Source organism: Phycodurus eques, chromosome 13, assembly GCF_024500275.1.
Source record: "Phycodurus eques isolate BA_2022a chromosome 13, UOR_Pequ_1.1, whole genome shotgun sequence".
In the NCBI taxonomy this organism is placed as follows: domain Eukaryota; kingdom Metazoa; phylum Chordata; class Actinopteri; order Syngnathiformes; family Syngnathidae; genus Phycodurus; species Phycodurus eques.
Genome location: NC_084537.1, coordinates 17,345,122 through 17,360,737, shown reverse-complemented (window position 1 = coordinate 17,360,737; position 15,616 = coordinate 17,345,122). Strand labels below are relative to the sequence as shown.

Sequence of the window (15,616 nt, the reverse complement as noted above, 5' to 3'; positions counted from 1 at the left end):
ACCTCGGTGTGGCTCCGTGCAACGATACGGAGCGTGCAAAACCGCACAGATTAAGAGTGAGCCCGGACGGATAATCGCCCTCCCAAAAGCCCTCAGAAAAAAAAGTTCCTTCATTGGTTCCCACTGTTGCGTGTTATTCGGCGAGCTCTGAGAAAAGTTGTTTTTATGATGACACCACGTCATAGATGACATCATAGCTGCGATACGAGTTAGTGCATCACAGTAGGAAAGTGACAAGTGGATCTTGGTGGAATTTTCTACAAAAGAAACATCGAATGAGCACTTCAAATGCCTCTAAAATCCTCCATAACAAATACATTACCGATTTTTTTTTTTTTTTTTACTAAAGTACATGACCTATTCGACTGCCCACACTTCTCACAACGTTGGATTTGCGCCCTATCTAAGTCAAGTCTTTTAGGGCAAGTGACGCAGTTAAAACACCACAGTAATTTTTAGGGAGTCGACTTGGAGAACACTTTGGAATTTCTGCCCGTATGAGCTAATTTGTGGATATTTTTAGCTGAAACCTGTCAGCGAATCGAAGAAGGGCTTCTCTTAGTAGCAGATCAAAGGGAATGAAGTGTGCCTGCGCGCGCACACACATATATATATATATATATATTTCACAATAAAACAATAATGTAGTCTGACAATAGTGTTGAAAATGATTTTTAAAAATATTTTTAAAAATCTTAAAGTTTGCTAAAAAAACAAAATGGTTTTTATTATAATTAGTTATTTTTCAAATATATATATTTTTTTAAAACTCTTAATAATCTCTTTTTCTATACCTTTAATCTGATTGAGGAGATTCCACTAATTACACTCCCACACCACCACCGACAACATGTTCACTGTCGCCTCTTTGTGTTCCGTCCTATTTAAGGTCGAGCCGCGCGGCCATCTGTGCGCGTACCTGAGTGAGTTGGCACTTCATCGCGGCCCATTTCACCTCCCAGGCGGCTTTGTCGTTGGCGTAGGCCTGCTGCAGTTGGCAGCGGCGCGCGTCCTCCTCGCGCAGCTCCTCACGGAACTGCTCGAGCAGGGTGCGCAGCGCCTGCAGCATTCGCCGGTTCTCCCCAAACTGCGAATATGATGGGTGTAAGTAATCATTAAAACAAAAAAATTATTATCATTTAAATGCAAAAACAAGCTTACAAGTAACTGTTGTAAATGGTAACACTCCCAACAATAAAATGTTGAGTAAGCCAGGCCTTGGAAGATTACTGACGTTGAGAAGTTTGTATAAAAAAAATAAAAAATAAAAAATAAAAAATATTATTTTAAAGGACTCATTATTTTGAAAAATAATTATTAAGCAAGGACCAAATACGAATAAAGGACATGGAGTGCCTGTTGATATTATTTACCGGTTGTTAAGATAAAAAGATAAATACATACTTTTAAAAAATTTTATAAAACACTTTTAAAATGCTTAATCAAAATGAAACAAAAATTATAAAAACTTCTAAATTAATTTTTATTTACAACAAAAATGGTTTAAAGTTTATATATATATATATATATATATATATATATATATATATATATATATATATATATATATAAAATGGAAAATTATTAACTATATTAATTATCCCCATACAGAAAAAAACAACATCATTTGCCTTTTGTCAAAATAAAATAAAAAGAAATTCATACAAAAAATTATTTTAAAAAGGAAATACTTCAATAATTCGTTTTCAATTTTTTTTTTAAATTAAAAATTTAAATATAGTATCTATCTTAGGTATCTTAATTTTGTTTTATTTCTTTTAAACCATGCGGCAGGCCAATGAAAAACACCTCTGGTTTATCGTAACTCTGCAGGCAATACACACACAAAATCCAGAGAAAAGGCAAAAAACAGATTGAGGTGGTGAGCTAGTGTTCAACTGCTTTGTCCCGTCTCATCCTGTTTTTATGATGAGCCTGGATTATTGATTATTTTTTACACCATATTTTCCATACACTGGATTGGTCCAAGATCCAGACTATGGGATTACCTGTTGCTGGTACTGCAGGTGTCCATCGGGCGACACGGACGGGAGAACGGACCCTCCGTTGCCCTCAGTCTGCTGCGTCATCCCGCCCAGCTCGGGGATGCCTTCCAACTTCTCCACCTGCATAGACAAATAAATGCCACCACCTTAAATCACAGGATTTACAGAGTCGAGATCCCGCAAAAGAATACACACACAGATTGCGGCTCTCCTTTCTGACGTGCGAGGAGGGCATTACATTATATTACAAATACAAAATGTGAATATCATCTACAAATCTGACTCATCTGTTCATTTTAAAAGTCAAATGTGAGCCTTGAGCACAAAAGTTTGCCCACCCCTGCTTCCCATGCTCACTAAGATGAAGTCTCACAATATTTGCTGACCTCAGGCTGCGCGCCGTCGTCGGGAGATGCGCCATCCCTGCTTCCGAGCCTCCAACGCACCAGGATGGACTTGAGCTTCATGTAGAAGATGGCTGTGTTGCGTCGGAAGAGGCGAATTTCCTGCTGCAGGGAGGCTCGCTCCTGAGCCCAGCAAGCTTCCGGACCCTGGAGGAGGCCAGGCAGCTCCAGACGCGGGCGCTGGGGGTCCGGACGCGACCGCTCATCCTCCTGCAAAAACCAAGACATCGGGACCATCAAATAAAATAACTACCGCACTCCACAAATAGGAAGTCAGGGGCATTTATTAACTCGACTCCAGATGCGAGAAGGTGTCTATTTAGGGATGGCTTTATTTGTAAATGCATTCTTGGAATAATACTAAACAATGTTAGTTGTATATTACAATTTATGTTAAGTGAATGTGGAGTTTAAAACAAAAACAAGAGAACACAAGGGAAAAACAACTATTGTGGCACATAAACACACACAACATTTTGGAGTGACTACACAGTCAGTCAACTGGAATGCTATTTGTTGCTAAACACAAAAGGGCAGCTAACGCCTAACTGCAAATGGCTAACTGCTAACGGGTAACTGCTGAAAGCTACCTGTTAATAACTAAGTGCTAACAATTAATTGGTAACGGCTAACTGCAAAAAGCTAAATGCTAATGATAACTGCTCAGGGTTAATAGCTAAATGCTAACAGCTAACTGTGTAACATCGTCTTTGATACTGCTTAGGAAAGAGTGCATACTCTCGTATGAGACTGATTGCATGCCTCCGGAGGTGCTTCTTTTTTGGTTAGCAACTGCGTACAAAAGGGCTCAAGACTTAATTCTTTAAACTGAGGCAGACTGGGCAGAACAAATAAGTGCCGGAACATAAACATGAAGGTACACAATACTGTGGAGCGACCCCATGCCAGAGTCTAAAGGTAGACCAAATGCTAATGGTGCTGCTCTTTTGGTTAGCAACAGAGCTCAATGACGTTCAGCAGTTAACTTTTTAAACTGATGGAAAAAATTTGCATGCTTCCCAAGAATATAAACATGTATGCACACGACACTGCAGCACCACCATATGCCTAATAGAATGTTCATTGTGCTGCTGTTTTGGTTGGCGACAGAGTTCGAGTATGTGTGACGTATCGCCCTTGAAACATAAACATGGACGCATACAACATTGTGTCGGAGTCTACTGCAAAGCTGCCACTTACGTTCGCCACATAGTTCAAATGGGCCCGTCAATTAACTCTTTCATGTTCATGTTTAAACTAACTCAGTACTCTTTTTTTTTTTCCCCCCTGATGGGTAAAAAAAAAAGGAGGGAGGCATTTATGGATGATACATCCAACGAATGATAATTGTCCATATATTGGAGGCAGGGCCATTATTTGAGAAAATCAAATCAAAGAAATCTCCAAGAATAAGAAAAAGGTTTTTTTTCCTCATACCTGAGGCAACGAGACAATCGGAGAGTCCCGTTCGTCCGCAGCGATTCTCAGCCGCCGTTCGTGTTCCGGACGAAGGTTCACGTCGAGAGCGGGCGCCTCCCGCAGCTGCGCGCGACAAAAACGAGTCTTACTTTTGTCACATGAGACGAATCCGCCGATCATTTTGAGAAAGGCCCTCAACTCTCTTGTTATGGTGCAGGTTAAATGACCTGTTTTAAATCTTAAAAGAAAAAATATTTGAAACAAAAATTTGCATAAAACACCCCCAATTTTACACGCTATTTCTTTGCATAGTTACTATAAACATGCAGCAGGTCACATTGACTCATTAACATTTTTGGGTGTAGCGGAAAAAGACACATGACAGGAGAGTTAAGGAAACAAACTGTATAATAAACGTATGCTCGCGTTAAAGGTTCAGGAAGGTCACAATCCGACCTGGTTTGTCGGTCAAATGTTTGCGCTAATCCCGCCTCATTCCCTCTCCACCTCTCGGATTATGGAAGGAGCACACGCAGATGTGCTGTAATAGTTACATCACATTCAACCAATTGTACACTTGAACTGACTGTGTGTGTGCGTGTCTAAATTGTGAGGCACCAAGGTGATTGAGTTATTGATGCAAAACGAGACTCAAATCATGAATTTTTTTTTTTTTTTTTTTTTTTTTTTAATCAATTCAAGCAGGAAAGCAAGCAAAGTGAGGGGTGGCAGTGAAGAGTGAAATAAATCATCCTAACTGTGAGTCACTAGACAAGCTGGACTAAGCAGCATAAATAAATGGGAATTTGTAGTCCGGTGTTCAGAAAACTATTTTTAAAAATATATTCAAAAGTCATGTATTATTTTAAATAGACACTTTTTTTAACAGTGCGGTTACCCTATTTCCTGACATAGAGGCCCAGCTGTGTGGTTTTTACTTAACTGCAGAGGGTACCAGTTATCTGTTAGTAGCCAAGCATTATTCGAGGGGCAGTCTTTAATTTCTACAAATGGATTTCATTACAATATAATAATAGATTGTTGCTGTACCGCTAAAGTTTATGACTTTTATTTGATAACTATTTTTATATAACAAATTAATTTATATTTTGGCTTCAAACAAAAAAAAATTAGGCGCAGGGCTTCATTTTTACAAATACATTTTTGATAACACTACTGATTTTTTTTTAATGATTTCAATAATGAAATGAGACCTAATTAAAATAAAATAGCATATGGTTGCTGTATCGATGCAATTAGTAATGTTCTTCACAATTGTTTGTCTTAGATGAAAATGTAAAAAAACGCACATTTATTGGGGTTTTATTTTTACCAATGCATTTTTATTATAATAATATGTATATATATATATATATATATATATATATATACATATATATACACAAATACATGTCCCCACAAATTAATGCCACTTAAATCCAAATTACACTATATAAAAATATATAACCATACTTAGTGCAGTATTAAATTTTATTAAATTATTTTTACTATTATTTAGAAAAAAAATATTTGTATTTGTTTTTTGGATGAAAATGTTTTCAAATACTTGAATTTATTAGTGGGGATGCCTTTCGTTATAAAATGGATTTTTATCAGAAAAAATACTTTTTTTAAAATATATATATATTTCACAATAAATTATGATAATTACAAAATCTATAAACTATATAATCATATATCAATGCTATATCTATACATTTAGTGAATTGTTTTAAAATACATTCTTTGTTAATACATTTTTTGGTTTGTGTTTCTGCCCAAAAAATAGGCATCATTTTTATGATTATTATTTTTGTTGCTATTGCTTTGATGATTTCAATGCAATTCTGTCAAGTGACTTGAAGAATTTGACGATATTTTGTAAGGTTATTGAGGAAAATAATAACAGGGTTCCAATTGTCCACACAGTCCCACAGGTAGAAGGGAGGGATAGAGGAAGTAGAGGGGGGCCGGTAGGGTGTGGGCGTCACTGACCTCTCCTCTTAAAACCAGGGGTCTGTGGTACCTAGCGAGTCCTGCGGCACCTCCCCTGCTCTGGTTGTGGGGCTCCACGCATCGCTCCTGTCCTACTCGCCACTCCAGCTCATCCCTTTGACCGGACTGTGAGTGAGGAAGGGTGGGTGGGGGTCCGGGAAGTGGACGGGTGGGGGGTGTGGAGGGTGGTAGTGGAGGAGATTGTGGTGATGTGGCGGGAGGACAAAAAGACAAGAGGACAACAAAGCGGGTGAGGAAGAAAGAACGCGAGCGGGAAATAAAGAAAAAACAATGAATGGCTGATGAATATAAGCAAAAACGAGGGGATTTCGGTGGGGGCTAAAAAGACAACAACAGACTAGAGTAGAAAAAAGAGCGCAAAGAGGAAGACCAACTTAAAGATGATGGCATATGACAGAGATGAGAAGAGGACAAGAATGAGGATGAACAAAATGGCGGGCTGGAACATCTGAAGGGGGAAGGGGGGGATTCAAGGAGGTTTGGGGGGGTGGAAAGAATGCAAAAGACTCGTTATGAAGCGCATGCAATGACGGACACGTGAGTCCAAACCAAAGCAGCTGGCTTGAGAGGTAATCATGGCAAAAAAAGGTGCAGTGCGACAAGCGAGCGCCAAAAGAGGTGGTCAGGAGCAACAAAATGGCCGCTCGACATGCTCGCGTCTTGTCCAAAGCAGGAAGAAAATTAGCGTGAAAGTCGTTGTTTTTTGTAGGCTTCAAATTCAAGTGCCAGGATGGTGCATTCATCACCCCAAATGACATAAAACATCTTAGAACTACCAACTTAGATGTACAGTAAACCCTCCGCCGAGGCGGCATTCACCGTTTGCGAACTCCATCCATCCATCCATCCATTTTCTGAGCCGCTTCTCCTCACTGGGGTCGCGGGCGTGCTGGAGCCTATCCCAGCTGTCATCGGGCAGGAGGCGGGGTACACTCTGAACTGGTTGCCAGCCAATCGCAGGGCACATACAAACAGACAACCATTCGCACTCACAGTCATGCCTACGGGCAATTTAGAGTCTCCAATTCATGCATGTTTTTGGGATGTGGGAGGAAACCGGAGTGCCCGGAGAAAACCCACGCAGGCACGGGGAGAACATACAAACTCCACACAGTCGGGGCCGGGGATTGAACCGGGGTCCTCAGAACTGTGAGGCTGACGCTCTAACGTTTGCGAACTCGCCTCAGATTTTTTTTTTCCTGTGCAACTATTCGTAGAACGTTTCACCTATTCACGCCTATGAGCGTATTTTTGTGCTCTTTCTGTAACGTCCAAGCTCCTTAGTAGCTAGCGTCGGGCGCCTAGCTTGACGGCGAACAGTAGCGTGATGGAAGATTCCAGTGGAGGTCAATTGACAGGCAGGCCCTTAAGGCTCTTTGAAGCGTTGACGCCAGAAAAAGCAGGGTGGTAGACTTCTTAACATAATGCAGAGAAAGGTTCGGATCGCAGCTCGCAGTGGGACACGTTAACGGCTAGCTACTCAACAAAACATGAAGCGTAATTTGCCATATACATTTAGAAAAGCGCTGATTTGCATTTTTTTTACTTAGCCAACAATATATTTTTATGGGTAATGTTGATTCACGATGTAGTATTACCGCCCCCCCAGAATTAAAAACAGTACAGTTCCATCATATTATGTCATCCCCGGATGGCAGCCCTAACCCAACCAATCAGGAAGTAGCCTGCTAGCTAACATAAGGATGGAGGATCAAAAGAGTTTCACTTTCGAGGAATTTTGTCTGTTTTACGTTCGAGTCATGACAGAATCGTCCCCTCCTACAACAGGAGAGAAATGGTATCGTCACACGTCCTTACATCATTCTCCATGAAGCAGGAAGTAGCCTGCAGGCTAACATATGGATGGACATAATACACAAAAAAGTCACTCCACAATGTAAATCATTTTCCGTTTTTGTGTCATGATTTAACCGTCCCCTAAGATCGCACCCCCCCCCCCCCCCCCCCCCCCCCCCCCCCCCCCCCCCCAAACACCAGAACACAAATGGTAGAGTTGTACGTTCCTACGTCATTTGCCATGAACCAGGAAGTAGCCCGCAAGCTAACAAACAGACGGACAAGAAATGGCAGAAATGACACTCAGCGATATTTTCATTTTTGTCATTTCAGTCACATTGTGACCATCCCCACCCCCATCCCAGAAGACAAATGACGGCGTCCGATGTCCTTACGTCATTCTCTAGGAACCGAAAGTAGCCTGCTAGCAAACAAATGAAATTACTCTACAATTACGTCACCTTTGTTTGAGGATTTTTTGTCGTTTGATTTATAATGGAATTGTTCCCCTCGGCCAAGAAACAAATGGCACGGTCCTGCAGTCTTACGTCCTTTTTTTAACCAGGAGTGCCCTGCTGAGATATGAATTTAAAAAAAAACAAGCAAATATGCTGATTCCCCATCCCAGTTTTGTTCAACCCTGGTGGAGATCAGGCCGACTAAAGGCCCGATTGCTTTAAACCTGTGAGAGCTGCGAGTGCAGAATCCACCCAGCTCCATCGGGACTCAGCCAGTGAGCTCTGCAGGAAGAGGAGGACGAGGAGTGGGAGGGGATGAAGGCAGTTTCCCTTCTCAGCCTGCACGGGCGGTTGGAGAACATTCCTGAAAGCCGGCAAGCTCCCTCCATCATGCAACCCCTGCTTTAGAGCCTTTTTGTTTGCCGACACACAACGTGATGTTTGTCTCCTTGGTGACAACGTACAACACAAAACAGTGACGCCCATTAAGAGCCACAGAGATAAGAGGCAGGCCTGTTCAGAAGCCATCCACCATGCAGTCAAGTCAAAAGACGCTCGGATCGCGGCCAAGTGGGCGGGCAATACGTGCGGGCGGCAAGCGAGGCGGCGCTCTGTGGGGAGCATGTGCATGGAGATGTAGATGGCAATGTGGCGGCGGCAGGAAGTGATGGCGGCGGGGTAGGGGTGGGCGACTGTGCCAGTGTGGTAGAGCTGGGTGGCTCCCGACAGGCGTCTAAACATTATTCTTCTCAAGACTTCGAAGCTAACTGAACGGGACCTTGTACCCACTTTTCCATGGTGAATCCTCAAAATGATCCAATTTTGATACCATGCTCCACCCACATTTGATGGTGTAGGCAAAAAAAAAAAAAAGCTTTGCAATTTAGTGTTGTCCATCCATAAAGGATACCTGCTTCCTGTTAGGACTCATTTGGGCCAATTCCTTCGCAGGAATTGGTCAATGTACCAGCCATGGAATTTGCTCAAAATTGCACAATATAATCATTACTCTATAATCATAATCACAAATAAATTATGGCTTCAATATTTGTTACTTGAATGTACAGCATTTATTATATCGACGCAGTTGCAGCCTGAATCATAGTAGGCCTGTCGGAGATTTTAACGGGCCATCGTCAGAAATATCTGTCAGTGGATTAATTAGCCTTTCCCGATTCTTTTTTCAACCACAGTAAGTAAAGCAAGTCTATTGAATCAGATTAATCAGATCTCAAAAGTCAAAATCAAAACTCCCCACTCTATTTTTCAAACAAACCAATAACATTGCTGACAGATTGTATTGGATAGTTTAGCACGGACAATAGTTCAGGTTTCTATTTTATCTTTTTTATTTTCTTCTTGTACAAATGTTCCAAGTTTGTTACTCTCTACTATAACGTGGTTCCAGCCAGACCTACGTGACAAGTGTACTGTATCACCCGATCACTTCCTCTGATGTTTTGAGACTACGTCACAATAGCTTAGCAATTAGCACTGCTTCTCCGTCTTCCTCCCGACGTGATGAAGATACTTTTCAGTAGTCTAGCTTTTTCGCTGCCACAGAAGTGATGATTAAGTGACTTATGCGGCCCACTTTCACCTCCACGGATCCGTGTTTAGCCGCTAGCCAGTGGTAGCTCGTAGGTAGCTGGGGCAGCACAGTGGAAATCAGAGAGCCTGCGCGACTGTTCAATGAGGACATTTCTTTTTCTTTTTTTTAAAATATAATTTAGTGTTTGCTTCATTGAATCCATTCATGAAATTCATACTCGCCAGTGTCTGAAGCGTCTTGGTGGCCCGACACCCCGCTGTACTGGCCCCGGGGCAGCGGTAATGTGCAACGCTGGATTTTTTTCAGATATCCGGAACAATCAGCGTTATGGGCATAACGAGTTAGCCTCCGGTGATTTCCGTAATGAAACAAACAAAATCAAATAAAAAAAAAAAAAAAACGATCCCTACCGTTTGACAGCTCTGCAAACCACATTGTCCAATTTCCTGTTCAATTACATGTCACGGGTTCTTGAGACTTCCGTATGTGTTCCGTTATGATAGACATGTCTACCCAATTTCACGCAAGTCGGTGAAACTGGTGTCAGACCTCTCCAGGTCGCTATATGAGTGAGTTTTGCAGGATTGTGTTTGGGACTCCTAAAATGAATGTATTTTTACCAGGTGCTGGCAAAAATTGGTTAGTTTTCATGCATGCTGAGGGCCCCAAAAGGCTGAATAATTCGTCAGAAGATAAATGATAACATGATCCAAAAAGGGCCTTTTCATCAACTGGCTAAGAGCCCTCTTTCCACCAAGTAATGCAGTTCAGTTAGGAATTGTCTGCAATTTTTTGTCGTTGTCATTGTGAAGGGTCCCAAAATATTTGACCCGTATCATCCCACTTCTCCACACACTCTTGCCGGGTTACCAGATGAACAGGAGAGTTTGCATCAACTGCTTACAGGTAAAGCTCGCACACCGCACCACAATGCACCTCTGTTGAGCTATGGTGTCATGCTATTTACAAGCCTGAAATTGCCATTCCGCAAATGCAACCCTGGTCAGGATTACAGATCCAAATAACCCTGCAGCCAACCAAAGCGAACCTTACAGCTTGGTGGAAACTATAGTTACTGCGATAGTTTGGGATACTCTCATCCTTCTGTCAACAATATTCCAGTTTTTATCAAAATGGATTTGTTCATTTATTTTGATGTAGGACTTCCTATTTACAGTTGCAGTAGTCTCATCACTCGGCATTATTTGCATATCTGTCGTCGACTAATACTGGCCACTCACGGGCTTGAGAACCCTCTGCATCATTGGCACAATTGGAACTGTATCAGATTATCCCTCTATTTGTCACATCAAACTGCTCTAAATTGCTTGAGAACTGCATCATTTGCATAATTGTCATTGTATCATTAGTACCACTTTTGTGGTAACCTTTCATTGCTTAATGACTCTCTGTAGTGTGTTTTTATGTCCAAAAATTATATTTTTTCACACCTGCTGTCTGTTGTCGTACTTGAGCGGCTTCAACTACCAGAGACAAATTCCTTGTATGTTTTTGACATACTTGGCAGATAAAGATGATTCTGAAACAGTATCCCTCCCTCTTAGCTGACCCGCAATTTAACAAGGAATACTGGTGGCCTGACCACAGAAAAACATTTAGCATAGATCTCACCAGGCAGTCGCAGGGCTAGGTCGAAGCCGACATTTAGAGACAGAGTATTAGTACATTATATGTAAGGTGGCATACGTTGCATCTTGCCTGGCAAAGAACGCCCAACTGAAATTACCTGGAAGTCCGTCATCAGGTCTCTCCCGAAGGTGGCAATGGGAGAATCCCGCGACATTGAGGTGACCGTAGACAGGAAACTGCTGGACTCCGTGAGGTTTGGCATCGGGGACAGGTCATCCGTCCTGTCCCTTAGTCCATCACCAACATGTTCCAGCTTCTCCACGAAGATGTGCAGCTCGGTGCGGAAAGCTTTCATGCAGGTATTGATAGTGTCCAGGACTTGGGGATCGCCTCCTCCCTGCAGACCCTCTGCCGTCGTTACCAGAAGTTTTCCCTCGAGGATCAGACTGTCCGTATCAGTGATAAGACGGTCCACAGACTTCCCAAGTCTATCTGCCTCTCTTTTCAAATTGGCAAAGGATTCCCGTTCCTCCCTGCGGCGGTTGGCGTGCTCTGCAGCGCTAAGCTCGATGCCATCCGAGGGCCGGATGCTTCCGAACCCCGAGGTGGTGGTTTTCTCAAACAGGTCTTCAGAGTCGCTCTCTCCGCCAATAGGGCCCTCCCTCTTGGGTTGGAGGAGAAGTAGTCGCCCTGCCTCCTCATCTTCAGTCGCTTCCCGCCGGCCGCCCTCACTGTCGGCGTCGCTGTCTCGCGGGCTGCCGGTTCTCAGGCCCAAGTGTGCCGCCAGGTCGCAACGCTGGACGTTAGATAGGAGAACCCGGTTCTCGTACTGAAGCTTCATCACTTTTCCGCTTAGCTCGTTGATCTGCATCCTGGCAGATTTCAGTTCCTCCATCATCATCATCCCGCCGTTGGAGCCATTAGTGGGTTTAAATAATCCTCCCTCACCGCTGTCCTCGCCTGCCGGGTCAGAACTGAATTTGAAGCGATTGAGCTCCGAGGTAAGCTGCCTGTTGTGGTCCTCAATCTCCGTGATGGAGCGACGGAGCAGCTCCGCTTCCTCTTCCACAAACTGAAGGTGACGACGGAGCTCGCCAGCCGACTCAAGTACGTCGCCACCGTAGGGTGACGAGGGCATGCTGGAGAAGGGCTCCCGGCCGAAGCAGTCTCGCTCGTACTGGCAGCGGATGTCGTCGTTTTCGGCCCGCAGGCTGCGATTCTCCACCTCCAACTCCACGATCTTCCTCCCCAGGATGTTGGCTTCCTCCTCCACCAGCTTGAGACGCAGTCGCAGCTCCGCTTCCCGAGTGGAATGGGGGCCGCCGCCTGAGCACTCAGCCAGGGGAAGAGGACAGTCCACATCCCCGTAGACCGACTTGTACTTCTGCAGCTCCTGCTCCAGTTCGTCCTTCTCCCGGCCCAGCTTGGCCATTTTTTTACGCATCAGGCCCGACTCCTCCTTAGCGAACTGGAGCTGGCACCTGAGGTCAGCACTGTCCTCCTAGTGGCGAGACATTTTCATTAGTCTCATATAGACATTTTGTTAAATTAATACCTCTTACACACAGAGATCTGAAAAATAAATGAATCAGAGCCGTAACAAAAGATCTGGAATTTATTTATCTTTCACACAGAACCTGGCAAAAAAAACTATTTTGCCATGACTATGTGCACATCCACACAGCGGCAAGGCATCCCACCATCTGATAATTGGATATCGTTAGCGCTGCAGACAACTGCTTTCAACACAATAGGATTGGAGAAGTTGAGTGTCAAGCATTGAAATTCATACGGCTGTCCCAGCTCTCTACTATTTTTGTCTAGTCCCATGTCTTTTGTGGCTCTGAAACGAGCTCAGAAACCTGGAAAATTGTCAGGTCGTCCTCCTCAGGTGAATAAGTTCAATTAAAATCTAAAAATAATAATATAGATACAATTGAGAAAACAAATAAAATCAAATATTAATATGTTAAAATAGTTTAGCCTTTACCTGGCTGGTGGATTTCTTGTCCTTAAATGAGCTCCCTCGTCGCCTCAGTGCAGTCTGTAAAACAAAAAACAACAACAGAGAATTAGGACGTATTTTATCTTATTCCGGTATTGACTCCAGAAGAGACACATAATGAGAGCAAAAGATGATGTTGAGGAGCGGAGATCCGCTGGAGATTTTATCAATAATTATCCCGTAAAAGATGGAGGCAGCAGAACATTAATCCTCATCAGAGAGCGTTACACATTTCCATCGTCAGGTCAACGTCTCATGACGGATGGAAGACTTTCAAGTGTTTAACGCAGACTGGAGAGAAGATTGTGGCCATGTTCTGTGCTTGCATTAACGTCTTAGATTCGTCTTTCAGGCCCAGTGAGGAACATCCGGATGGGTATTGGGGAGATTACTCTCTTATTACTATTATATTCAGTTCCTCTGAGAGTCTAGATTCTAAATCTGACACCAGAAATGTCCTGAATATGCCTGTGATAAGTGTGATTGACGATAAAGTTGATTCTTCTTCTTCTTCTTCAGTCATGTCTTGGAATTGTTGAAAGGCGTTGAAAGGAGGGTTTGGTCCCAGTGAGTCATCCAAGGGAAGTCCAAAAGAAGACCTTGACTCAGTCGCTGGCTCAGAGACAGGAAAAAAAACGCCCACTTAGCAACACCGCCAAAACATGAACGTAAACTGGGTGAGGCCTGGGGCTTTATTTTCCCATGATCCTTCAATTTTAATTTTATCGAGCTCAAAAGGACTGCTACTCCCTCTAGTTGAATGTCAATCATATACTGTATATTTATTCATCCATCCATCCATCCATCATCCTTTTATCCATCTCACATTAATCTATCATCCCTCCACCATCCACCCTTCCATCCATCCATCCATCCATCCATCCATCCATCTACCATCCATCAGCCACCCATCCATCTAGTAATATATCATCCAAATATCTATCACTCATCCATCCATCCATCCATCCATCCATCCATCCATTAATCTATGAGCCATAATTCATTTATCATCCTCCATCTATGACTGATCCATTCATTCATCCATCCTTCCATCTATCATCATCATCCATTCATTTATTCATCAACCAACCATTCATCTTCAGTATCCCCTACCCCTTCTCTCCATCCATCCTTCTATCATCTATTCATTCACCTATAAAACCAACATTCTGGTAAAGACAGCGTGGGTCACACGACCAAGCCGGCTTGTGTCCGCTCACTTTGGCGCCCCGCTGAGCGCCTCCAACACAACTGCTGTTCTAATTCCTCGCCATGGTGACACGGCTAATCTGTCTGTCTGGGGAGACGCCGGATTAGACGAAGCTTCTCGAGACCCCTGACCGCCGTCGATAACGAGATCATCGTTTGTTGTAATATACTACAAAAGTCTCAAATCAATAGTGTTCTTGCTCTGAACGTGCCATAACCCTGAAGGTTGACGACAATGGTCTGAAACTTGTGATTTGCAGAACGGTGACAAGGGACATCCACCAATTTGACCCTTGACATTAGCTACAGCTGCCATATTGTGACAGAAGTCGTTAAAATTAATAGTGTTCTCCGCGCGGAAAGTTCAATAGCCCCCTCAAAGATAGGCTGAGATGCATGCCTCCAAGAAAGGTCAGAAGGTACGTGAACTACAACTTTCCTATAGAGACAGGTGCATCCATCCATCCATCCATTTTCTACGGCGCTTTCCCTCCAAGCTACCACTGTAATTAAAAAATAGTAAGGTTCCTTTAAAAAGGCATAGAACAGCCGAAAGTTTGACCACAGGTTGGGAAGTGGCAAGGAACGGGCGCTACTTCTGACAACAACTAATCTACTTACTAAGAACCTTCAAAGAGCACGTAGCATACAAGCCAACAAGTAGCATGGTTAGCATCACCCATGGCTAGCTTGTCAGGTGTTGCCTCCACATGCGGGTGGAAGACGACGGAGAAGGAGGACACTGCGGCGGCAGGAGTGTTGTCGTCGCGCTCCGCTAATAGGATTTAACGGGGGGAGGGGGACGGGGAGCACTCCCCGAAAAAGGGGGGCGGGGGGGGGGGGGGTGGGAAGGCATAAAAGGAGCTTTTGTGGGCAGCTGGATTCAGATAAAGCTCATCTCTAAGACTCACACTCAACAGCGGAATAAATGTCGATATAAATTGTTGCCAGGCCGATTAGAAGTGTCAGATGCAGATGCGAATCCATTTCAGTAGATTCCTTAATGCACCCCAGTGAATGTAAACACCACGCAGATAATAAGGGTTCAAGCATGCGGTGGGGATTTTGCATCTTTATTAGCCATGGCTAAATAAATTGCCACTATATAAAAGGAAAATGAACGCTAATAGCAATGTCTATCATAAGTAGAATCACAAAAA

At 43.3% G+C, this 15,616-nt stretch overlaps 1 protein-coding gene across 8 annotated transcripts in view; it reads right to left on the bottom strand.

The window, feature by feature from the left end:
• Positions 1-15,616, bottom strand: part of LOC133411144 (microtubule cross-linking factor 1) — a 40,638-nt gene that overhangs the window by 12,782 nt on the left and 12,240 nt on the right. For 5 of the 8 annotated variants that reach the window (XR_009769624.1, XM_061693081.1, XM_061693082.1 and 2 more), the window contains exons 4-10: positions 13,233-13,286; positions 11,400-12,743; positions 5,825-5,950; positions 3,848-3,952; positions 2,393-2,620; positions 2,010-2,126; positions 920-1,087 (exon numbers count right to left, since the gene is read on the bottom strand). Coding sequence is in view for 7 of the 8 variants with exons in the window: in XM_061693081.1 (XP_061549065.1) it covers positions 920-1,087; positions 2,010-2,126; positions 2,393-2,620; positions 3,848-3,952; positions 5,825-5,950; positions 11,400-12,743; positions 13,233-13,286 (2,142 nt within the window). In the remaining variant the exon portion in view is untranslated. The remainder of the gene's footprint in view (positions 1-919; positions 1,088-2,009; positions 2,127-2,392; positions 2,621-3,847; positions 3,953-5,824; positions 5,951-11,399; positions 12,744-13,232; positions 13,287-15,616) is intronic. The other 3 variants (XM_061693083.1, XM_061693084.1, XM_061693087.1) reach the window with 3 other exon arrangements.